This window comes from Natator depressus, chromosome 3 (genome assembly GCF_965152275.1).
Source record: "Natator depressus isolate rNatDep1 chromosome 3, rNatDep2.hap1, whole genome shotgun sequence".
Lineage (NCBI taxonomy): Eukaryota > Metazoa > Chordata > Testudines > Cheloniidae > Natator > Natator depressus.
Window position 1 is genome coordinate 99,549,495 of NC_134236.1, and position 25,862 is coordinate 99,575,356.

At 42.1% G+C, this 25,862-nt stretch overlaps 1 protein-coding gene across 3 annotated transcripts in view; it reads right to left on the reverse strand.

Annotated features, from left to right (window-relative positions):
- The window catches only part of ARHGAP18 (Rho GTPase activating protein 18), a 117,766-nt gene that overhangs the window by 74,232 nt on the left and 17,672 nt on the right, over positions 1–25,862 (reverse strand). Inside the window, exon 1 of one of the 3 annotated variants that reach the window (XM_074948405.1) lies at positions 10,000–10,230. The exons of 1 other annotated variant lie outside the window; for it this stretch is intronic. In XM_074948405.1, coding sequence (XP_074804506.1) covers positions 10,000–10,112 — 113 coding nt within the window. In that variant the 5' untranslated portion in view covers positions 10,113–10,230. Of the gene's footprint in view, positions 1–9,999; positions 10,231–25,862 lie in introns of those variants that run through there. One more of the 3 variants, XM_074948403.1, reaches the window with a different exon arrangement.

The window sequence follows — 25,862 nt, forward strand, 5'->3', positions numbered from 1 at the left end:
GCTATCACTTTAAGAGTGTATTTGGGAGGGGGAGGATTTTCCTAGGCCTACTTAGAGCCCCCTTACCTACATAGTAAAGTGCTGCTAGTCTTGCTAGATTGTACAGTCAGTCTGAAGAACCAATGTAGAACAAGGTGGGAAGAGTTGTACCTCTGTGCCTTAGGGAGCAGCCTGCTTTCTTTCTCTCTCTCGGTTACCGTGAGCGATTCTGGATTCTAAGACTAGAAGTAACGTTACATCGCAACCTTGCTGCAAGAGTATTTGATATTTTCATCTAACTTCTGTCCGTATGCTGTGAACACAATGCTGGAGTTATTACTGGCTATGATTCTTTCTTCTCCTGTGAACAGAAAAGCCAGGCCCCTGGTCATGCAGATCTACGGGCTGTGGAAAGTTGTGGTGGAGGGTGGCTAGCTTGGTAACACTGTTTTTTCCTCCCTGGTATTCCAAGGAATCCCATCTTTTGAAGCTTCACAGGGTTGGAACTCCATGGGTTGTATTTTGGGGAGAGACAGGAACTCCATTGCACAGCCTTCCTCTTTCATTGGGGATGGCTATTAAACAGGATAGCCACAACCTACATTATTCTATAAAACACATTTAAGCCATTTCACCATGTATATTTTTAGCAGAACAAGATTAAACTGGGTTTTGCTGGGGGGTTTACATCTAGATTCTTAAATATTTACTTCTACTTTCAGTTTGGTTTGATTTTTTTTTTTTAAACTCTCTAATAATTCCGAGGTCAAGATTCCTGGGCAGAGATGGGCTCATTTTAAAAAAAAAGCACTCATCACGTAGCCTGTCATCTTGTTCAAAATCATACTATAGTGGAATCACTCTTTCCTCAATCAAGTTAATTAACAATCAATGAGCCATGTACAACAGGAATCCACAGAATCATTCATGGCAAGAACTTTCATGTAGCAGAGTCACTGTAATTATGGGCTCAGCGTGTAGTATTCTGATTCATAGAAAAACATGAGGTACATATTAACTCTAGTGCAAACATTAATTACAGAGAAGGGTGTTCAAGTTACAAATGTTTCTGGGGCATCTATAAATAGCTTGTGTGAAAGCCTTACAGCTTTCAGCTCCAACTTGTCTAGTCACAGCTCATTTTATTAAACAATGATACAAAGAGAAACTATTGTCACTGCCAATATTCAACAGTTTTGCAAATTCTTATCAAGTGCAACGCCAGCAGATTGGCATTAGGACTCATTTTAAAACAGGGACTGCAAGTGTAACTATTCTGCTCTTCAAAAAGACTTCTAGGTATATTTAGTTTCAAATAATTACATAATTTTAATGCATCATACATAATTTTCTTAACTTTAATATTTGCTTTAAGATATAAAGCAGGCCTCTATCTTCCTCTTTTGAATTTGTTACTTACTCTGCTGTTGAATAAAATCAACTTTTTCAACAGCACATCTTTATACTTCAGATAGAATGATTAGATGGATATGTACTAATAAGTAAAAAATACGGACCTCTTAATTAAAAGGTCTGTTAGACCCCATATAAACAGAAAAGGGCATAACATACATGGAGTCCTGATTCTCTCCCACCCGTTTGACACCGATGTAACTGTACTGACTACAACTGTTGCTCCTCATTTACTGAAGTGAATGGCATTTGCTCCGTTGACTTCAATGCGCTTTGGTTCAAGCGTTAAGTGAGGTGAGGACCCATGGATAGGAGGGGGGAAAAAAGTGAAAACTGTTCTTAAATTGAGTAGTTTAAATAGCACTCATGTCCATCCATTTGAGATGAATTTGTAAGATGAGCATAAAATTGGGTGTGGTTTAATGGAGCAAGAAGATCCAAATAAAAGACGGCATTTACCTATCTGCAGTAAAAACATCTACATGTACAGCTCTGCAGACACTACATGCAAGACTGCCAGGGTTAAGTCCAATCAGTCTTGATGTAATAGATCTTTTGTTTTGCTATGGGGAAAAGGTAGTGCAAGGCAGCACATGTGAAATGGCATGTGTAAAATACTACAAAACTCCCCATAAAAGCATAATGAAAGAGGTTACAAGACTTGTATGGTAAATGCAGGGAGACCTCCGCCTCTGGCAGAATAACAGATTATGAAAGAACCTAGTATTGGTGGAAAGGCTCCACCAATATAAATTGTATAAATCCCTGATGGTGCTTCAATGTCTTATGCAGCATTTTACTGTGTTTGGAGGTTGAGCAAATCAGTGGTACTGCTGTGGCCGCGTTGCATCTCCTTGCAGGGATGGAAATAGACACATTGAGGGAAGCCCTGGATTCATACTGACAACTACATTATTTTTTTTAATGTTTTTTGGTTTGGGATGTAAGTGATTCAATATTCAGATTAAAGTGAGTAAATATTGGGACATGTTGTCTGAAATCGATTCTACTGATGAGAAAACTTGTCCTTGGTGTATGTGATCTATCTGTCATGGTCAATATTAAAACTCCCATTTCTGGTGGGATGATGCATAATGCAAGTCTCTCTAATCTTCCAGACTCAAGATGTTCATACCTTCTGACTTGTATCTAAGGGAGACCAAGTAGTAAATGAGTTTCTATGTGGCAGTGTTTGTATAACATGTTGACAAAGTGGTTCCCCTTTAGTGATGGTTCAGAGTGGATAAGAGCTTACTGTGTTAGCAGATAGCAGTAGTAAGTCCTTTTGCTCAAGTGGTGAAAGCGTGTATTTTTGTTAAGTCTCAGGTTCTATCAGTTTTTAGAGTGACAGCCGTGTTGGTCTGTATTCGCAAAAAGAAAAGGAGTACTTGTGGCAGTGCCGACCTGAGATCTGTGGTGAAGCTCATTTCAAAGCCTAGATTCCAGACTTTGGATGGTCAATGGGGAGCACCATATTACATGGAAAGGACAGAGATAAAGGAGTAAGGACTGGACTCTTAATCCAAAGATCCTCACTTTCTCCTTCCTGCAAGAGAACATAAAGGCAGCAGTGGGAGGCGGATCAGGGGAGGGACCCATCCATGAAGACTCCCTTGGTCGTCTGAGGGCACATTGGAGATGATGGGGATAGTGAGAAGAGGTGAGGTCTGACCTGGAAAGATCAAGTTGATCTTTCCTTCTCCATTGGGAGCTTAGGAGGGCAGTGGAAGCTAGGTGGGTGTGTAACCCACAACCCTCCTGGGTGTGGTGCTCTGTCCCATCTAGTGGCACCGAGACCACTTAAAGAAGTTAACGATTCTACTCTATAGCCTCAGCTAACAGCCACGTGGATTTTTGCTCATGCAGTAGAGGCTCATGCACTAAGCTCCAGAGGTCCCAAGTTCGATCCCACACACCAACAACTGGGGTCTGTCAGTGTTACAGATGCACATGAAGGCTGAGTGACCATCAGTAAGCTGGCTGAGTGAGTCACTGCAGAGAGAGGAATATTGGGACAGGAGTAGAAAGAAACACAGGATGGCAGCCTAGCTCTGAGAAAAAAGAGAAAGGAGAAGGGGGGAAATATGAAAAGAATAAAACTTAGTTAAAAAACGAAGGGAAAGGAGGAAAAGCCACAGTTACATCATATTCCTATCAGCTAACAGTGTTTTAGGCTTGGCTCTCAAAGATGCAATATATAAATGTTTAAATACCTTAATTTTGTTGCTCTATGGCACCAGAGAGCACACAACTAGTGCTGCTGCATGCAGTCACTTGACTTTTTCCTCTATCCCATTCCCTGTCCTTTATACATGCTCCATTTAGACCTTAATCCTGCAAACCATTACCTGTGTGTAATATTTACATAAAGGAGTAGTGCCATTGAACTCACTTTTCATATGCATGACATTACATGTGCATAAACATCTGCCAGATTGGGGTCTTTAATTCTAAATTATTTAGAACCTCTTTCTTCTTACTTGCCTACAAAGCACCTCATGTACCTTTGGTCCAATATGAACCATAAGTGACGCACCTGACTTATTTTACCAGGGTGAAAAGGCACACCTGCAGGCACAGCAGGGAGATGCTCTAAAGCGCATACAAGCAATGGATGATGAATCCAATAATAGTGAATCCATGCTGTTGGTTGATGTAGCAGTGGGGGGGGGGGGGAATGAAGCAGTGTGGACAGAGGATAGTTGTTAAAATGGAATTTGACAGTGGGTTGGCCATCTGTTTCTCTCAAAGGCTTTGAGACAAAATTGAACCAGGGGTAGAAACAACCCACAGTTACTTAAAATATATAAAGGAGAAGAGACTGTACCAGTTGTGGTCACATAAATGTAGACTATCACAGGAATAAACACTAAATTTGTGTGGTAAAATATCGGCAACATTTGTAAGATCCTGGCGGAAGGAAATACTGCTGGATTGGCAAAAATGTTAAAACGACCATATAAAAGCCTATTCTGAATTATTGCCTCCTAAAACCATACTCCTGTAAGCCTGTTCTAGAGGAGATATGTGAAAGACACAGCATGATTTCTCAAGGACCAACTTGGAACAGGTTTATATCTTTCATCCATCAGCATGGCTTTGATCTAAGTTTTGTAAAGGAAGACTTCTCATATGTCTGTAGAACAGAGTGAAGTGGCTTGGCTATTTTTGCATTGGTATTGTACTGTTCCAATACTACCCATTTTGAAAGGAGGTTTCCTTAGATGAGCTGAAATCTTAAGGCTACGCTTTTGAAAGTAGGCCAGTAGGTTGTAAGTCGGTTTCCAAGAGCTTTCAGAGTAGCAGCCGTGTTAGTCTAAGGTGCCACAAGTATTCCTCTTTTTTTGCGAATACAGACTAACCAATTTATTTGAGCATAAGCTTTTGTATGCTCAAATAAATGTTAGTCTCTAAGGTGCCACAAGTATTCCTTTTCCTTTTTCCAAGAGCTGACTATCTATTTGATAGCAGGGAGGATGTGTTGGAACACAACTTAATTAAATTTAAATGCTCCTGGAGAATTTCACATAATTGACTCTCCCATCCAAAGCATTTTTTTGTTATAGTACAATATAATCACTTGATTGTGACTACATACAAGCAGTGTCCCACTGGAGGATGGACCAAATCATTTAGCCACTTGCTGAGTCACACTGTTACTTATATTTTGATCACTATTAAATTTAGAGGAATATTTAAAATAGGTGGCTGCCAGGTTAGAAACTGAGTTTTTGGACTCAAAGTAAAGCCAAATAAGTGACTTTCAAACCAGCACTCAAGTTACAGTATCTGGAGCACTGAGCTGGTGCATGCATACTGCAGAACAAAGCAGAAGCTGTAGATAGAGCATCAAATTCTACAGAAGATCTGTTTTATTTGGATGTTTCCTGCATAACTGTGGCACATTCCTACACAACCTAGCAATGCTGAGTAGAGCTGGCCAGAAAATGGAAAGGCCTCTCGAAGAAATTTATTATTTTTTTTTTTTTGGGGGGGGGGGGGGTGTAAATTTTTGCCACAGGAAAGGATTTTCAGGAAAAACTCCATTTGAAAGAACAAGAGCAGAATTTTTTTGGCTGCTGATGGTCCTCCTGGAAGGCACTTGCCAATTCCCTGCAGGCAGAAAGTGAAGTTGAAAAAGCCTTTCGGGCAGCCGGCAACCCCTTTTTTGATTTTCCTGATGGAAAATCAGTTTTTCCTCCCAAAATTGAAATTTTTCCATGGAAATTTTTAAATTTTGTGAAAAGGTCATTTTCCTTTGGGAAAGTTACCAACCAGCTCTAATTAGAAGCAGCACTGAGGACAAAGCTGTCACACAGCTTTTCAGCAAGCAAATGTACAACTTGCAAAGAGTGTTTGCCTGGCCATTTAACATGTAACTCATAAATCCATATATGGACATATTATCTTAAAGCCTCACTCATGCTGAATAGTACCTTAATACGCACAACTGATGCCAGTGGGGATACTCGCATAGCAAGGCAGTATTCAATATGCACAAGGGTGTGACAATCTGGCCCAAATGACCAGTGAGTAGGAGACCCATAACTCTTTCAAAAGTTAAACCAAATTATGCCCAGGTAGGTTAATGAAATAACCACCAATCTGACTGTATCATGTAGAAGTTAGGGTATGAAATTAGTTGTGTAAGTATAACTTCATAATTATCCACATGTAAACCATTACATAGCTTGTGCTAGATGATTTTCACATGTATAAGTGTCTCCCAGCATGCGTATGTAATGTGTTGTCACAAAAGGTGAGTCACCCCTGTGCAGAAGGCCAACACATCACATGAACCCCATAAAAGACTGTAAGTGGGCTATAAAGTGGTACACATACTTGGTAGGTGGCTGTTTCCATAGGCGTACATTTGACCCAAAATCCTGAATGAGCAGCAGACCATTGATAAGAGAATACAGTATGATTCTTTTGGTATCAATATGACTAGCATCTAATGTTTGCAATGCACTTTGAGATCCTCAGGACAAAGGTGTTACGAGAGGGCAAACTAACATCATTCCTATGTGCACTGATTTGCTGAGCAGCTCTTATGCCAGGATTTTTTCAAAGGCAGGAGGTGGACACGTTTTTCATTCCACATTCCCCTACATTTAGTCACAAATTCCTAAAACTGAAGTTATTAGCAGCCTGGGTAAACAGTTTGTTTTGATATTGGTCTGAGCTGTCTACTCGCTTAGTTTAAGTACTTTGAATGGTAGGGAACCTGAAACTCTAAACACATCCACAATATATATTTTGAAAAAGTGCTAGATGCCTAAACTGTACTGTAAAGATTTCTTATACATGTAGAAAGAAATGTACTACTGCTATGTCTTAGTGTTGCAGCACTGTTTGCATGAGCTTAAGTGACACTAACGACTGGATTATCCGCTTGGAAGAAAGCCAGATAAAGTACATTCAGACTGGGGGCGAACTAGAAAGAAGGATCAAGAATTCCAGAGCATGTTCCCCTTATTTCCATCATCCCAGAGAAGCCTGGCTGGAAGTCAGGCTCCAGGGGTAGTGAGGTAAAAACACTAGGGAATGACTGCTGGTCACATTAAATGCCCCTCTTTACACCTCAATACCATGTGGATTCTCCATGTACAATAATGCTGATGCCATCAGCATTATCTTGTATGGTGACTCCTTCTGCACAATGAACCCTCCCACTCAAGGGAGCATTCCGGGCAGCTGCAAATTAGTGGGGACCATGTGGGAATGCTCCTCCTGAATTAGCTGTGTTGCCATGGGGAAGAGGTTCCCAAGCAACAAAGCAAAGGCCCTGGGCCTTTGTGCATTTGAAACAACTGCAGGTGTAAGGCACCAAACTTCCAGCCCACCCTTGCAGAGCTTCTAGCAGAACATTCCCCTTCAAAAGTTCTCTCTCTAGGGAGCGGGATAATGTTTTTCATCCTGTCCTTCCAATAAATGCCAAATGAGAGAGTGGGCCAAACTTAGAAAAAATGTCATTAGATACATAAGAAATTAGGATCCCTCCCAACATGGCGGTGGGGTTTCACTACTTCCTCCCTTTGAGTCTCAGCTCTCTAGTGTGGTGCTTTCAGTACCCTTGTCTCTGCTTTCACTAGTTCTAGAACCCTCGGCCACATTCAGAAGTAAGAAAAGGATTGCATTACTGTGTCCATGGATCTCCATGTTTACAGGAGTGTACCAGCCTTGCAGTGTCCTCATGTTTATACCCATGAATATCAATGGAATGAAAGCAGAGGAGCAGATGTTAACACAGGGAGAGGGGTGGTGGGAGTCTCTTGTCATTAGTCTATATAAAACCAGTTTGTTTTCAATAACAATCCAAACAATCTCAAACTTAAACAGCTCTGGTGATAGTCTAACTCCTAATATCCTACTGGGGAAATTAGCAACACGATAATGAAAAGAGGGATGGTCTTATGGTAAAGCACTAAACAAGGAGTTGAGATTTCTGATGTCCAGGGTCATACAAGGAGTCTGTGGCAGAGCCAGGAACTGAGAAGTCACTGCACCTCTCAGTTATGTATAAAATCAGGATCCTAGTACTTCCTTCCTCCCACCCTCTATTTGCCTTGTCTATTTAGATTGGAATCTCTTTGATGCAGACGAATTTACTTACACATCCACATAGTAAGAGACAGTGCCAAGCTCAAGAAGGCCAATGGCATTTTGGGGTGTATAAGTAGGGACATTGCCAGCAGATCGAGGGACATGATCGTTCCCCTCTATTCGACATTGGTGAGGCCTCATCTGGAGTACTGTGTCCAGTTTTGGGCCCCACACTACAAGAAGGATGTGGAGAAATTGGAGAGTCCAGCGAAGGGCAACAAAAATGATTAGGGATCTGGAACACATGACTTATGAGGAGAGGCTGAGGGAACTGGGATTGTTTAGTCTACAGAAGAGAAGAATGAGAGGGGATTTGATAGCTGCTTTCAACTACCTGAAAGGTGGATCCAAAGAGGATGGATCTAGACTATTCTCAGTGATAGCAGATGACAGGACAAGGAGTAATGGTCTCAAGTTGCAGTGGGGGAGATTTTAGGTTGGATATTAGGAAAAGCTTTTTTACTAGGAGGGTGGTGAAATACTGGAATCCCCTTCCTTAGAAGTTTTTAAGGTCAGGCTTGACAAAGCGCTGGCTGGGATGATTTAGCTGGGGATTGGCCCTGCTCTGGGTAGGGGGTTGGACTAGATGACCTCCAGAGTCATCCCTTCCAACTCTGATATTCTATGATTCAATGGGGCCCTCACTAGTCTAAGTATTATAAATCTCACCACTGCTGCTGGCACTTTTGTTGACTGCCTCAACAGAGAAATAGTAAATGATCAGAATGAGCCATGGAGACAGTACTCCTCACTCCCACAGGTGATCTCTCTACAGATGACCTTTGTGGGGGTCGATGAGGAGAAGTCTGCAATGCTGCTGCCTGTGTGAAACCTGTTCTATGGAATAATCTGATCTTCAGTCTGTATGTGAATCTGACACCTTTCTCATGTACCAATTTTGCTGGGGGGGGCAGGGAATACTAAATTATTTTTTCTCTTTACCAGAACCATCCTTTAACTTACCACATACAAAGAACAGAGCAGTATAATATACATAAAGGCCCCACGAAGAGTTGTACAATGCTTAACTTGAAGGGCCTGATCTTGAGATGTGGTGGTCTACACCTCCCACTAGCATCCATGGAAATTGGACAGGCAAAGCACTCATCAGCCTCCGGGCCTAGGGAAAGGTGCATAAAGAACTGCAGCTGCTGTGTTTTTAAGTAATACACATGCAGGTACTAACTGAGTTAAATAGCATTCACTTTACAAGAAGTTTTCCACTCAGTGCCTTTAGCTGCAGTGAATATTTACTATTTCCAGCACACACACTGAAGCAGGAAACAACTGACCAAGTATGAGGTAATTAAAAAAAAAAAAATCAGAGGGGAAAAAAAGAACAAAGTACACAGAGCCTATTTGCACCACGTGTTCCTCTCTCTCTCCCTCTAGATAACCACATCACCTTGTGCCAGTGAGGAGCTGTTTTGTTGGAGTCAAAAACTTGTTCTTATGAACAGTAGCAATATACATACACATGGATTGTGCACGTCTCTCCTCCACCCACACCCCAAGTGAAAGGGCAGCACGCGCCCCCCCCATCCAAAAGCAAAGATCAGGTAAGCCCAATGGGGGGGGAGGGGTTTGCTGCTTGACTCCACCAGTTCGTGTTTTCATCCTGTCGTGTTTACCAGTTAAGAATGGTAATTTTGCAGGCAGAAAGTGTTTTTCTACCTGCTGTACACTAAAGGCATTAAAGACTCCCAGTCTGTGGGAGCTCATGTGCTGTCCCTGAAAATGCACCTGTTCCAGACGTTAATAAGTCTCCAAACCATGCCCTGCGCCTCATTGCAGGAGAGCAACTTCTGACGTTTTCCAAACTTTGCTCCTCTGATCTGTAATCTACAGACTGCACCCCCGAGCCTTTGTACTGAAGCCTGGGACAGCATTCCTGCGTCAACAGGTTGCGCGGTAGCGGCAGCAGCGTCTCCCCCAGCTGAGACTGCCTCTGCATTGCCGGTCTCCCTGAGCAGGTGAAGTTTCCCGTGCACTACACCTTACCTTGAGGGGGACGTTTCTTCGCTCTCTTTCGCATTACTCCCGGCCACGGCATTGTTGCCACTGGGGTGGTATGCTGTTAAAACCACGCCTGGGGAAGCAGACAGCCAGTTCATGGTGCGAGTAGCTACATAATTTGCCAAGATACTAAGGCAAAGAAGGGTAATGAAGTTCCTGCCAGCGCCTCGCTTGGCAACTCAGCTCATTAGCATCCCCCAGCTCCTCCTCTGAAGATCCGCGTTTGCAAAACAGAGGAAGGAGGGGAGGAGTTATTTATGTGAAATGCTTCCTGTCTCTCCAATTAGACTCTGATTCATGAGTATTGTGAAACAAGGCGATTTCTTGCTCCTTTGCAGTGTTTTACTATAATCTTGAACATTTAAATAGGGTATATACAACTAGTCAATACAAATGTAGAAAGAAACTTATTCACTAGACAATACTAGGTCCCAGGAAAAGAGTTTTGTTTTCCAATTCCTGTTTCCAGATGGGTTTTTTTTTTTTTTTTAATCCCCCCTGGTCACTGCAACATGAGTTGCCACTACCCTTAACCCCTTGCTGCGAGGATTCAGGACTTCCAGAATACACACAGCTAAGGCAAATAGGAGTAGAGCAGAGAAGAGCTGATATAACCAGATTCATATAGATCTCCCAGCTCAGACTGTACTCATAATTACCCAGCTTAGCTTTCTAAAATACAGCAAATTCTTTTGTCAGTTTTGAACCATTAAGAAACTTACAGGCAGCCTATCAAGCCAGTCTCTCCCTCCTCCTCCTCCCCCCCCCCCCACTGCAAATAAGCACTGGACATATAAAATACTACATTCTATTTTTGGTATTTTATGATGGTAGTCAGGATCTGGGTCCCATTGTGGTAGGTGCTGTGGAAACTCCAAAATTGACAACGTTCCTGCTCTACTGTCTCAGGCCCTGATCCTGCATACTTTTTTTCTTTTTACTCCTGTGACGACTCCCACTGACTTCAACTTGACTACTTGTGTGAGTATAGTTATATACACATAGGGGTGTAGCAGGATCAGGGTTAACTTATGACAGGGCACAACTAATTATTGTGACAAACAAAGAGTAGGAAAAGGGAGAGAGGGAGGAAGAGGGTAACAATAATAATTTCCATAGGATAGCAATATTTGTAAATCAAAGGTTCTGAATCAGTTGATTTCCATAAAATGAGTATATAAGAGCAATCTCCACTAGCCTTCCATGTAAGATGGCTTTAAAAAGCCTTAATGCAATATTACTAGTTTAGAATTAAAAGGATACAGTCAACTGAAAAATCAGACTTCAGCCTGAAAATTTTTTACTTATTACAAGTGATAGCCTCAGAGTGCTATAACTAGAAGATGAGAAGAAACACACATTTTTCTTCCATTGGCTTATTTTATGCACCAGACAGCACTTAGTGCACAGTCTGTGTCACTGAATCACTATAGACAATTTCCCTTGTTAGCATTTTTCACGAGTGTTTTTTATTAGAAAAAATAGTTTGTAACTGGCAGTGGGAAGTAATGGCAGGCACATTGTCCCCAGCATGATGGAGCAGCCCTGAGGCTTTTCAGACTTGCACCTAGCTGCCAATAGCTCCAAGGCAACATTTTGACAATCGGGCACTAATTGGGGTAGCCAGAGTGCAGGAGGTGCCTGGTCAAGCCTCTTTCTCATAGACATACCACCTGCATGGAGGGTTGGGTGGGGAGGTGCTGTGTCCCCATACCATCCATAAATTCTCAAGAGTCCAGATCTATGGGCTTTCCAGTTGCTTTGTGTTGGCATATCGGAGTCAAAGCAAAGGTTCTGTCCCAGTGCATTCAAAGCTATGATTTTCACAATCATAATGAGTCCCTTTCTGTACATGTATACAAGTACTTACACCATAAACCTCTGTATCTAAATTATTCTGTGTACCATAAATGAATTTCTTGATTTCTGCATATTGTAATTTTAGACTGTTTCCTTTTACTTTTTTTAAATAAAAAACAAAGATTACACACAGAAATAAAAGCTGCTATGCACATGCATGTGTCTGTTTGGTTTAATATCAAATGAGTTCAGTGCACAAAGCAAGATACTGGCTAGCATGCAAATGCATGGAGTTCTGTACCTACATTTATTTAAATGGTCACACATTGAAATAAACATACTGTATATGGCAATAGTTATTCCCTTTATTTTTCTGCCTGGCTGATCTCCAAAATGGAAATCCAGTAATTTTGACCTAGGGCCACTCTGAAAGTGTTCCCTAGTTGAGAATCGGCCAAGGAAGAATGTGCCCTCATGGTTGAATACTGAGAGTCACTAAGCAAGATCAACACATGCTTCAGAAACCTCTCTCTCTCAAACAGAAGTTGGTCCAATACAATATTACCTCACCCATCTTTCTGTAATATCTTGGGTCCAACATGGCAGCAACAGCAGCACTTTATAGAGTGTCCTTCAGAGCCCATCTTGAGCGCAGTTGCTACTTATAACCATTGATCTGGCAGAGTTAATGAGTGAAATTCTGACGCTGTTAAAGCCAATGAGAGGTTTTTGCCAGTGGGACCAGGACTTCATTCAACAGTTTTTTCCCTTGGAGGAGTGGCTACAGAATACCTGACTGCATGTTCTCTCACTGCTGGGGAAGGGGTAATATCCCTGTAGAATTGGGAGAATCTGCCCAAGGAAATTCAGTTGTGCATCTGTGGGCCAGCAATTGTAGAGGTTCCTTTCCACTAGGCAATCTTTGAGGGCCATCTTCTGCCTGGTCTGTAGATATTTATGCAGAGTTTGTTTTTTGTTTGGGGGGGGGGGGGACGGAGGGGAGAAACTGCAATTCTGCCTGACCCTGCTGAGCGCTCTTGTAAGATGCTTTCTACGGCTATGCTCGTATGCTGCCCGTGCAAGGGCTAGTGAGCCGGTTGAAATGTTTTCAACTGAAATTTGTGTAAAAGTGGCCATTTTTAAATGAATTTTTGTGTGGAAATTTTCATTCTTTGACTTTTACAACTTAATTTATCAACATTTTAATAAATATTCTTAACCCCATTCTTAGGGAAAAGATTTTGTTAAATAATTTCAATAAATATTTCTGAGGAAAAAGGGGAGGGAATAAAACCAGTCCATTCTGAACCCTTTGAAAGTTTTTCATTCTTAAGTCAGGTGTAGCATGCAGAACTGCACCCCATGCCCACAGGGGAGAGCAGAGGCTGCTATCTCCTTATTTCCCCTAGGAATGCCCAGCACCCCAAAGGAGATGGGGAGGGAAGGAAGCAGGACTACTGTTCCACCTTATATGCTCCCACCAGCAGGGGCAAGTTAACTTCACCCCCTAGAGGAGTATAGTAGCAAGGGTACTGCCAGAGCATATCTTGGAGCTGTGAAAATGCCTCCTTGGTGCTCTCCTTGACCTGATGCAGCTCCACAGCATATCTTATGGGCTCTATCGTAATGGCACAATTTGGGGCCTGATTCTGGTCACACTTAGCTGACAATTGGAGTTACTCAAATTTTACACCAGTGTGAAACCAGAAGCTATAGCCCTGTTAATGAATATCACTGCATGTACTATATCTTTTGACTTTTGCCAACTGCTCTTTTTGTTTTAATACACATGAAATTGTTAAGTAGTCCATTTTTAAGTGAAAGTTCTTTTGCATTTTTTTAATATTGAAAACATATATAAATACTAAGATCTTCAGGACTTTGTGGATTTTTAAATTTTCAGGATGCATGCATACCAAACATTTTACTCAGTTACAAATCATCCTGTAGCGACTAAATAAAAATATTTAAAGTATCATAGAATATCAGGGTTGGAAGGGACCTCAGGAGGTCATCTAGTCCAACCCCCTACTCAAAGCAGGACCGATCTGCAATTAAATCATCCCAGCCAGGGCTTTGTCAAGCCTGACCTTAAACTTCTAAGGAAGGAGATTCCACCACCTCCCTAGGTAATGCATTCCAGTGTTTCACCACCCTCCTAGTGAAAAAGTTTTTCCTAATATCCAACCTAAATCTCCCCCCACTGTATTGTATGTTTACTTCAGGCATTTCAAAGCAATTTGCCTGAACGGAATACAGATTAGGTGCTATAAGAATAAAAATGTAAGATGCCTTTTGTTTGGTAAGCATCCTAAAAGATGCCATAATTAAGGCATAATGCACTGTGCTTCTTCTGTAAAAGAAGAATACAGGAACAAGATGCAACCAATGTGGTGACACTAGGGACTGTTCAAAGAAAATTGTACTGCAAATGGAAAAGGAAGAAGGCAGATAAAGAAGAATACTCACACCCTGTTTAAGGAATGCAGGGAAAAGATGGGGGTGGCAAAAAACATAGAATGTGTTAATAGTAGCCAAATAGAGAATAAGAACTTTATTAAATATATTGGAGGGGAAAAAGTTATTAGAAAGAGAGTAGTTCCATTAATAAATGACAGCGGATGAATTAATGCTGACACAGAATTAGCAGAGATATTTAAGAGGAGAATTCAGTCTCTTTAACAAGACAAATAAGATTGGCCCAATAAATGATTTGATTTTTCAAACGTGCTGAGCACACAACAGCTCTCGTGGTCTTAAGAGCTTAATGCTAGGGATGCATTTAAAAAAAAAAAAAAAACTTGGTCACTGTGTTTGGCAGTCTGATGGAACCAAATTCCATTCTTTTGCATTGGTGTAAATCCAGAGTAACTCCACTTCCTTCAGGAAATTACTCTAGATCTATATTGAAGTAACCAAGAACCCAATCTGGCCCTAAATATATACAGGTTATGTTGTACATTGATGTGAATGCCACCATTTTCCTCCACTAACATAAGTAAGGTATTCTCTCCCAATACAAATTCTGTGCTCAGTGAATACTGAGTTTGCAGTAAATATTTCTGTTCTTACCAGGAATGGAAATATGTATTTGAAAGAAGGCACACAAGTCAGTATTATCAATCAAGTATACTTGAGGGCAGGATTGAGACATATGACTTTCAGCTACTTGAGAAATATTACTGATTTGCTGTCTTGCATGCTCTAGCAAAAGAGATTGATACAAGGGTGTAATCAGGAAGGCCAAGGCACAACTGGAGTTGCAGCTAGCAAGGGATGTGAAGGGTAACAAGAAGGGTTTCTACAGGTATGTTAGCAACAAGAAGGTTGTCAGGGAAAGTGTGGGACCCTTACTGAATAGGGGAGGCAACATAGTGATAGATGATGTGGAAAAAGCTGAAGTACTCAATGCTTTTTTTTTTTTTTTTTGCCTCAGTCTTCACAGACAAGGGCAGCTCCCAGACTGCTGCACTGGACAACACAGTATGGGGAGGAGGTGAGGTGCCCTCAGTGGTGAAATAACAGGTTAAGGACTATTTAGAAAAGCTGGACATGCACAAGTCCATGGGTCCAGATCTAATGCATCTAAGAGTGCTGAGGGAGTTGGCTGATGTGATTGCAGAGCCATTGGCCATTATCTTTGAAAATTCGTGGCAATCAGGGGAGGCCCCAGACGATTGGGAAAAGGCAAATATAGTGCCCATATTTTAAAAAGGGAAGAAAGAGAACCTGGGGAACTACAGACCGGTCAGCTTCACTTCAGTCCCTGGCAAAATCATGGAACAGGTCCTCAAAGAATCCACTTGGAGGAGAGGAAGGTGATCAGGAACAGTCAACATGGATTCACCAAGGGCAAGTCATGCCTGACCAACCTGATTGCCTTCTATGATGAGATAACTGGCTCTGTGGATATGGGGAAAGCGGTGGACGTGATATATCTTGACTTTAGCAAAGCGTTTGATATGGTCTCCCACAGTATTCTTGATAGGAAGTTAAAGAAGTATGGATTGGATGAATGGACTATAAGGTGGATAGAAAGCTGGCTAGATTGTCGGACTCAAAAAGGTACTAATCAACGGCTCGATATCTAGCTGGCAGCCAGTATCAAACTGAGTGCCCCAGGCGTCAGTCCTGGGGCCGGTTTTGTTCAACATCTTTATTAATGATCTGGATGATGGGATGAATTCCACCCTCTGCAAGTTCGCAGATGACACAAAGCTGGGGGAGAGGTAGATACGCTGGAGGATAGGGATAGGGTCCAGAGTGACCTAGACAAATTGGAGGACTGGGCCAAAAGAAATCTGATGAGGTTCAACAAGGACAAGTGCAGAGTCCTGCACTTAGGACGGAAGAATCCCATGCACCGCTATAGGCTGGGGACCGACTGGCTAAGCACAGTTCTGCAGAAAAGGACCGGGGGATTACAGTGGATGAGAAGCTGGATATGAGTCAGCAGTGTGCCTTGTTGCCAAGAAGGCCAACGGCATATTGGGCTGCATTAGTAGGAGCATTGCCAGTAGATCGAGGGAAGTGATTATTCCCCAATATTTGGCATTGGTGAAGCCTGGAGTATTGTGCCCCACTACAAAAGGGATGTGGACAAATTGGAGAGAGTCAAGCGGAGGGGAACAAAAATGATTAGGGGGCTGGGGCACATGACTTACAAGGAGAGGCTGAGGGAACTGGGGTTATTTAGTTTGCAGAAGAGAAGCATGAGGGGGGATTTGATAGCAGCCTTCAACTACCTGAAGGGGGTTCCCAAAGAGGATGGAGCTAGGCTATTCTCAGTGGTGGCAGATGACGGAACAAGAAGCAATGGTCTCAAGTTGCAGTGCGGGAGGTATAGGTTGGATATTAGGAAACACTATTTCACTAGGAGGGTGGTGAAGCACTGGAATGGGTTACCTAGGGAGGTGGTGGAATCTCCATCCTTAGAGGTTTTTAAGGCCCAGCTTGACAAAGCCCTGGCTGGGATGATTTAGTTGGTGTTGGTGCTGCTTTGAGCAGGGGATTGGACTAGATGACCTCCTGAGGTCTCTTCCAACCCTAATATTCTATCATTCTATAGAGCTCAAGACTTTAAAAGATTACAGTGCCTCATTTGATGTGCATTGGTAAAACATGACTACTTGTACACAGTTACATTACCCAATCAGATCACTCAGGTTCCAAACACCAATTATAAAGTATTTGGTGTGAGATCTTTACACAGCAATTGTACCTACAGTAATATTCTTTACTACTATCTTTATAGCGCATATGTATAAATTAGTTTGAACTATACATGATTAGCAGTTCACTATGTAACTGAAATTTATTCTTTTTTTCCTTCCTTTTTTCCCCAAAATACTTTCATTGTACAGATTTTTCCAGATTGATCTTATGGATGATTTTCAGAGTCTGTCTTCTCCAGATATGGCAGCATCACTAGTTTAAAGAGCCAACCACTAAGCAAGCCTGTCTTGTGGTGCCATGTCAACATGAACAGGTTCCAAATTCAATTCTATGACACTACACCAGTTTATTCTAGTTGACGCTCTGACTATACATATAGATGTCCCAGGACCACAAACACAACACTACAATGAGATCACAAGTTTGTTCAGTGACTCACTAGGTATATTTCTAATGATCTGGTACTTGGGAATCCCTGTCACTGAAGATTTTTAAGAACAGGTTTTACAAACGCATGTCAGGGATGGTCTATGTATACTTAGTTCTGCCTCAGCCTGAGGGAATGGTCTAGATGACCTCTTGAGGTCCCTTCCAGGCAGTGAGGGATTAACCAGTGGGCCAATGGGGTCCGTGCCCAGGGACCTTGGCCAATTGGGGGGCCCAGAAAAATGGGCACCCTTGTGCCCCAACCCACCCACCCGGCGTGCCCGTCGGGGAACCAGGTTGAGGTGCGGGGGCTCGCCCTGCTCTGCCCACCTTGCGCTCCTGCCAGAGAGTGGGGCAAGCCCCCCACATTCAGAGCCAGCTCTGTGGCAGGAGTGCTGGATGGGGGGGGGGGGGGCGGAGGAGGGCAAGCCCCTGCACTGACCCCATTTCCCCAGCAGGAGTGCAGGGCACGTGGGGATTGCAAGCAGAAGGGGTGGGGAGGGGCCCCTACTTGCTTTGTCCTAGGGTCCCACAAAAACTTAATCCACCTCTGCTTCCAGGCCTATGTTTCTGTGATCCTACCAATACTTTCTTCTCTTGGATAGTGTGTGTTTGTCTAAACTAGTCTAGACTAATTTTAAATCGAGCTGAAATCATCCCATCACCCTTGCATCCTGATCCACATTCATATAAAACAGTGGCAGCCTTTCCTTTTTCCAATTTGTGTTGTGGGTTCCAAATAACAGATGAAGGCATGAAATGAAAATCTGCTCATGTAGTATATGCTGAATGCAAACCTATATTAAACTGACCACTTGATATGGTATTCCACTCTATGTAAAGATCCACATATGTTAATACTATTCTATAGCCGCAGATGAATAACAGAAATAATATAGATGAGGTCTTGTATAGAATGCTTAGTGTGGTTCTGTTGTGCCAGCAAATAGCAAAGCAGATTCAACAGTTTAATTTAGCTGAACGTGCAACATGTGGTACATAAAAATCAGAATAATCAAGACTCTATTGATATACTGTACTGGTGTATAGGCAGTGATTTAGATCAGCATAGTTATGCAACGGAATTAAATGTGGGTATGAAACCACACTCTTTGTCCACAGAGAAGCTGATCACGTGTTCAGTAGCTGGCATGTTATGTGCATTCTTAGGGTCTGATCCTGAGAGGTGCTGAACACTCTAAACTTTCATTATATTGATGTGTTGGGGTTGCTCAGCAATACTCAAGGATAGCTCCATACACAGGGAATTTTTCGTGAGCAGCATATGACAGACGCAGCAGCAGCAAAATGGTGCAAGAGAACAAATACTTTGTGCTCACCGACAGTCCAGCCAGCCTCCCCTCCATTTGTAATCTTTTTATACAAATACATAATTAATTTAATTATACAGATTAATTAAGAAAAAAGAAACCAGCAACACTTTTCACTGTTCCCCTTCCTCCTGGAAACTGTTCTAAAATGCATGTGGTGCACTCTACTGGCTGCTTTGGTAATTATTATTTTTCAGTGAGTTCGTGATGAATAATTGGTTATTGGTGCATTTTTTGAGATTATCCTTATGAAGACTAATACACACATGAATTAATCTAAAACAAATCCCCCTATACTTTTGATTGGATGAGGTTCTTGTTTGATTTGTTGCTTTTGGCTGATATGTAGCTCTGTGTTTAACATAGAGGTGGCCGAGTTTCAATGGTGGGTAAAGTGCACTCGTTTATCTGCTTTTTACAACATATGTCTGGGAGAAGTGGTTAGCCTAGTGGCTAAGCATGGGATTTGGGAGTCAGTAGTCCTTAGCTTCATTCCTAGACCAGTTATTTACTTTTTGTGACCTTTGTACAAGCCACCTAACAGCGCCCTGCCTCAGTTTACCTATCTATACAATGAGGTTAATATGTATATTACAGAGCTGTTTGAGGCCTATTTAATGCTTGTTAAATTGTTTTAAAAGTCACTCCCTAAGTGCAAAGTATTGTTAATGTCCTTTTGTGCGTGTTACATTGAGGATAAAATGATGCAGATTTGGATTGAACTGTCTGTATTAATGAGGGCAGGGTAATGTCTTCAGGAACAAATGCTAAATCTACTGTGCTTGAGTTCTGGTTAGTGACTCTACCAGAGATACAGGAAGTTTGGGGAGAAACTATATGACAAAACCTATGCTTTGGACCCAGATCACCTCTGGCTAGTGAAAATCAGTGTTGAGGAGCTAGGCCCATTTTCAGTGCTGACTGTCAATACCTCCATTACAGTGGGCAGATTGCTGCCTTCTCTGAAGGACGCCCAAGAAACTACCATGTGGCCCTGACAACTGTGGCCAAGTATAACGCTAAACTAAATCTTCCAAGTTTTGTTAAAACCATTCTTGTCATCTTGTCTTTTCAATATCCAACTGTCTTAAATCTTAACCCAGTCAAGTCTGGGTTTTAACCTGGGTATGGCATGGAAAATGCACTGGTCACATTAGTGGCCAATGATGGATGCAGATCAGGTGTCCATTCAAATACCGTTCTCCATGAGGAGTTGTTGATTTGACTGCAGACTGCAGCTGATGTGGGGGAGACTGCTCAGATACTTTCTTGCTGCGCATTCCCAGAGGAAGGCTTTTGTGCAATTCCTTTCTTGCACTGAGGATGCTCTCACATGGGGTTTCAGAGGCTTCTATTTTATCTCCCTTGTACAATGGGTGTATGGGACCATTGTCAGGGTCAGTGTGAGGCAGAAGCTGTGATGTATTCAGTATGCTGATAACTCAAGTCTGTGTCTCAGCCAATCTAGACAGTGAACTGAATGCTGTATCCAGTGTCTGGTGGCTACAGTGGGAGTTGGATGAGAGTTAGTTGGCTCCAGCTTTAACCAAGTCAGATGGAAATGATGATGGTAGGTAGGGAGAAGCTATCTGAAAAAATCCAGATGATATCTGCTGCTTTGATTAAAGATGTGTGTCTGCCATTTGTTAATATTCAGGTTCACAGGAAACCTGTGCATACAGCTAGTTCTCAGGGTGGTCTTGGATGATCAGGTATGAGAGGGGGCCAGGATGGTTTTTGTCAATTTACATCTGGCTAGGAGTTAGCAACCAATTATTTCAGATGCTCTCCAAGTCACTTTGCAGTTTGGTTCTGTCCTCTTTTCTTTGTTACCCCTCCAATTTTGCTGTTGCCTGTAAATATGACCACAGCTGAATGTACACCAGAGAAACACCTGTTAATGTAAAACATGAAGCAGCCAGGCAAGACAGAAAGGTGCGGGGGCGGTTTTTTGGTTGTGTTTTTTTTTTTAAGCTTAGTCAGTCGAAAAAGCCTATGAAAATAGTGAGTCCTGGACTAGGACACAGCTATCTGGAAATGTTGTTGCGTGAAGATAATAGATGCTTCAAACTGTAAGAGAAGCAATTGCATGGACCACCATTGGTCCACTGACCACAGTTTGAGAATCATTGCCCTAAGGAGGAGTCCGGTGGCACCTTAAAGACAAACAGATTTATTTGGGCATAAGCTTTTGTGGAGAAAAAAAACCCACTTAGATGTGGGGTTTTTTACCCATGAAAGCTTATGCCCAAATAAACCTGTTCGTCTTTAAGGTGCAACCAGACTCCTTGTTAGTCTGTATCCACAAAAACCATATGGCTACGCCTCTGATACATTGCCCTAATGGGATAATATCTATTGCTCAGAAGTATTCCTCTGATCTACTACTGGTCTTAGTGTCCTAGGGAGTTGAAGTCCCCAAATCGCTGCCAGTCTTGGGTTTCCTGACAAGTTGCCATACTCATTCTTGCTACACTTGCAGATTGTAGAAATGATCAAATGAAGAAATCCAAGTAACATATACAACATTACCATGCCTTGGGCATAAATTGGCTCTGACAGCACAACTGAGCACTCAAATTTTACAGTTAAGTTTGATTATAAGTATCTAACTTTATGGCACCTTGTTTTTTTGATTCTGGAGTTGAATTCTTAGTACGGTTTCTTGTAGCTGGAACTGGTCAAATATTGAACAAAAATATTCACAAACATTCATGAGAATAAAAACTGGAACTTTCATTTGATACTATCTGTCCCTGTGGTGGGGCGGTGCCCCACCCCATGCTAGATTGGGCTACAACAGGCCAGAGCAGCTGTGCAAGGTGGCAGACAATCAGGGAGGGCCTGTTAGAGAGCCAATCAGGGCCAGTATTACAGCCAGCCAATCAGGGCTAGGCTAGGCCCTATATAAAGGCTGCCCTGGAAGGGAGCAGGCAGTCTCTTTCAGGCCTTCAGAGGGTGAAGGTCTGTCTTCTGCATGAGGAGACTAGCACCAGGGACAGTGCAGTGAGCAGAAGGGAACTTCTGCCCGGTACCTGTTGGGCTGTGGGCCCTGAGAAAAAGGGCCTAGCCAGTCCAAAGGGACAGAAGGGGAAATGGCCCAGGCAGAGAGATGGACAAAGAGAGAGAAGGAGGGCAGGCAGGAAGGCTGCTGCCAAAGGGTCCCTGGGTTGGGACCCAGAGTAGAGGGTGGGCCTGGGCTTCCTCCTTGTACTTCTACCTGGCTGTTTGGAGTGGCCATCACAGACTGCACCAGACCCTTGCCAAAAGGGGTTAGACTTTGAGGTGTGGTTGGTCATTGTGGCTGGGGCAAAGAGAAGGACTGCTGATAACACCAAACCCCTGGAAGGAGTTGAGACTGGAGCAGTGGGCACTGCCAGAGGGCAGTGTCCTGAAAAGGATGCCACAAGCTGGGAGCAACATGGGTTGAGATGCCAATCTAGGGTGAGAGATGGATGGGATGCCACAGGCAGAGGGCACGCTGCATGAGCTGAGCTAATTCCCAGAGCAAACGGCAGCAGGAGGTGGTGAGTCCCAACCCTGTCACAGTCCCCTTTTATTTGCTTTTCACAAGCATTCATCTGTGTGAAATTTATTTCAAATGAATATTCATAGGAAGGAAAATCACTGAAGAATTGTGCAACCATTTGCACTAGAAATCATGATGGGCCTATTCAGATGGCTCTTTGTGGGTTTGGGAATCAGCCAGTCAGGGCTGAAAACCTACCACTCACACAGCATGAATTGTGAATCCTCAAAGTGACAGCTATGGTGAATTGTGTGTAAGCATTTACAGGTTAACACACAACCATGTAAATTATTCACAAATAATTTTAAATAAGTAAAAAGAAAAGGAGTATGTGTGGCACCTTAGAGACTAACCAATTTATTTGAGCATAAGCTTTCGTGAGCTACAGCTCACTTCATCGGATGAAGTGAGCTGTAGCTCACGAAAGCTTATGCTCAAATAAATTGGTTAGTCTCTAAGGTGCCACACATACTCCTTTTCTTTTTGCGAATACAGACTAACACGGCTGTTACTCTGAAACCTTTAAATAAGTAGCAAATTTCTAAAAAATAATCCTGTTAACAGTCAAAGATTAAACTTTTGCTTGTGGCTAGCTTGCCCAGCTCTGCTTACAACAATGCCCACCCTATTGTGATAGGGTAGGAAAGCAATGTGATAATAGTATAGGAAGGAACAGAAAAATATAGGGCACAAGAACATATTAATGCTGGGTATTCTGGATGTAGTAAATTCAGTTACTCTTTTGTAACTCAAAGTTTACCTAGATCAGATGTGAACTGTGTGGTTTCTGCAGAGAACTATATATAGGGTTTACTTGAGATTTTCACAAAAGTGTTTCTCTGACATTAGTCAGACTTATTTTGACTGTCAGTGTAGTAGCTTAATATTTGCTGGCTCTCTCTATCATATATTTACACAAGAACATATTGCTAACCCTGAGTACAGCAAACAGACAGCAGAAAAGATGAAACACTTGTTAGAAATTTTACTACTCTGCATGTGTATATATTGCAGTCTATCTGCACACACAATATAAGGGCAAACCCACCCTTCCAGGAGGGAGCTAAGCGGAGGGCATGGAATGCTGCCGAGTCTTTAGTGTAAGAGTCTTGCTTGCCAGTGAGAGCAGTAGTCTAAGTGATCAACTGCAACATGCTAATATGCACCTTCTTTGCCCCACTTTGGAGGAGGAAACGCATGCATACCCCTCACCAGCACGTGCTGCTGATTCCACCTCGGTAATAGCAAGTTGGGAGTACAATACACATCCTCTCTAACCAATGGATTAGATCTTTCCGTGACAGGTGCAGTGACTGGAACTGTAGTTAGCACCCCCTCCTACAACTCTCTTCAGTGCTGTACAGAAGACCTACACTGGTGCTTTGGCAAGTGTAGGGAAGGGAAGTTGAACTATGGCCCCATTTAAGTCAGTGGGAATTTTGCCTTGGATTTCAACCACAATAGAGCCAGGATTTCACCTGGGGAGAGAAGACTGTTCCTGTGCAGCAGAGGATCTCTATACATATGTATCTCTGAGTGAATTAAATATAAAGCCCTGTGAAACCAATTGAGAGGACCCTAAACTCTGGCTACTAAGACTCCTCTCCAACTCAGTATTTACCCAGATCCTTGCACTGCCAAATATTTAAAAATAGAAATAACAATCTGCTTCTCCCTTCCCAGCCTGTAGGAGTAATAGATCAATTAGTTCAGTGCATTTTTTTTTTTTTGCTTGTGTGTGCTAGGGATGTGGGGTGTGAGCCTTTACTAAGGGAAAGCTAAATTGAACAAGGAGTTTTCCATTTACTGGAAGTTAAAGTTTGTGACAGGAGCGCTTCCATTTCAGCTAGTGAATGTCATCTAGTCAGCAATAATTCTGACAGTCAGAATTTTGACTGGGCTTCAAAACTGTTTTATTTTTACCTTTTTTTCCTTTTGCTGTTTCTGTTGACTGTCTTTAAAACTGTGCAGATGGGAAGTCAGCAGTCTCATTGATTTAAAGCTCAAATTTTCTTGGAGCAAGACTCGAAGTAAGGATGTATTATGATTTTTGTAGAATGTATTATTTAGAAAGTAGATTTAAGCCTGCTTGCAGCCTCTGTAACCATCAACTCAACAGAATCTGGCAGCTATTAATTTTGTTTTGATTTGGAACATTTTGCAAAAGTACACATATGGAGGCAATAATTTACTGTAGCTTTAATTTGGTTGCCATGTGCTGGCTGAAATATCAAAGCTCCAACCAAGCAGAAGTACCCCTGCTTTACAAGTCTGACTTTCTCAATTTATAATGGCCATTAATGAATATCATGTTGTATTATGTTAGCAAAGCATTTCATGGGGTAATCCAGTCCCATTCATATGAAAATGATATTGCTTTGTGTTGGGGGGGGGGGGGCGCCCAATATGGTAATACCATATTATCTGGATTTAAGAGGGCAAACTACAGTATCCTGGTTTAAAGGTTACAGTCCAAGAGATGGTGACAAGTCTCTTGCTCACTTATGCATCTGTCTACACAGCCTACCTACCAGCTGTAGTTTACAGTAATTTTTTTAAAATGTTGTCTTCTGTTTGTTTAATGCTACCATAATATTTGTGATATTTCCTCAACTGAGCAGAGGAAATATTTTAACTTTTTTGCAAATGGTATCTGTAAAGATTTTAAAAACATGCAGTCTGTCATGCATGCAAATACTTATTGGAGTACAATGAGTTCAGTGCTACATTTTCCAAGAGCTGGTTGTTGAAAAATTAGTTGCTGTATTTTTGAAGAGTGTGAGAATCTGTATTTGCAAGGAAGATTGTTACTGTTCATTGCATTGAAATAGGAAGTTGTGGAAATAACCTAATTCAACTGTCTTGTTTTATAACCTTCTCAACTGTTGAAAGACCTCAGAAATCCTGGTCCCATTAAAGTCAATGGATAAAACACCCACTGACTTCAGTGGGCCCAGGATTTCCTTTCAAGCCAGCTCAATGCCAATCTATCATGTTTTTAGCATGTTCTGATCCACATCTGACTGGTTCTAGAACATGCTAAAAATATGCTTGCTTGATGGGCTAAGTGCTGAAACAGCAAAGCAGTTGACCAATTTGGTGAAAGTGAATTAGTGTCTAAGAGCAGATACAAGAGAGTGGTAGGCATCAGTAGTTAGTAAATGGTGCACTCAGTTACGTTCTTGCCTTTCTAGCTTTTCCTTTGGGACAATATTTGTTTGGGTTTTTTTGAGGCATAAGTGTGCTTATGAGATGAATCATATAGTATGTTCCTGGGTTTCGCCTCATAAAACCTTTGACATTTTTTACTGGATATGTCAGTGTTTTTAACTATTTGTGGTAAATGGCACCAATCCTGCAAATAGCTCAGATCAACCCTGTGAGTCCCTAAAGTAATTGAAAGGAAAAAGGCAGTAGGAATTGAGGCAGGGGTGAATATGAATGTCTTTAGAAGGTAAGCTTCTCTCTTCTATCCATGGTTCCACACTGCCAGGGAGATGAAGATAGTCCCAGAGGCAGCACATGTGGGAGAGGAGCAGGGGCATGAAACTCTGCAAGGTTTCACTCATTGAATTTTCCCCAAATTC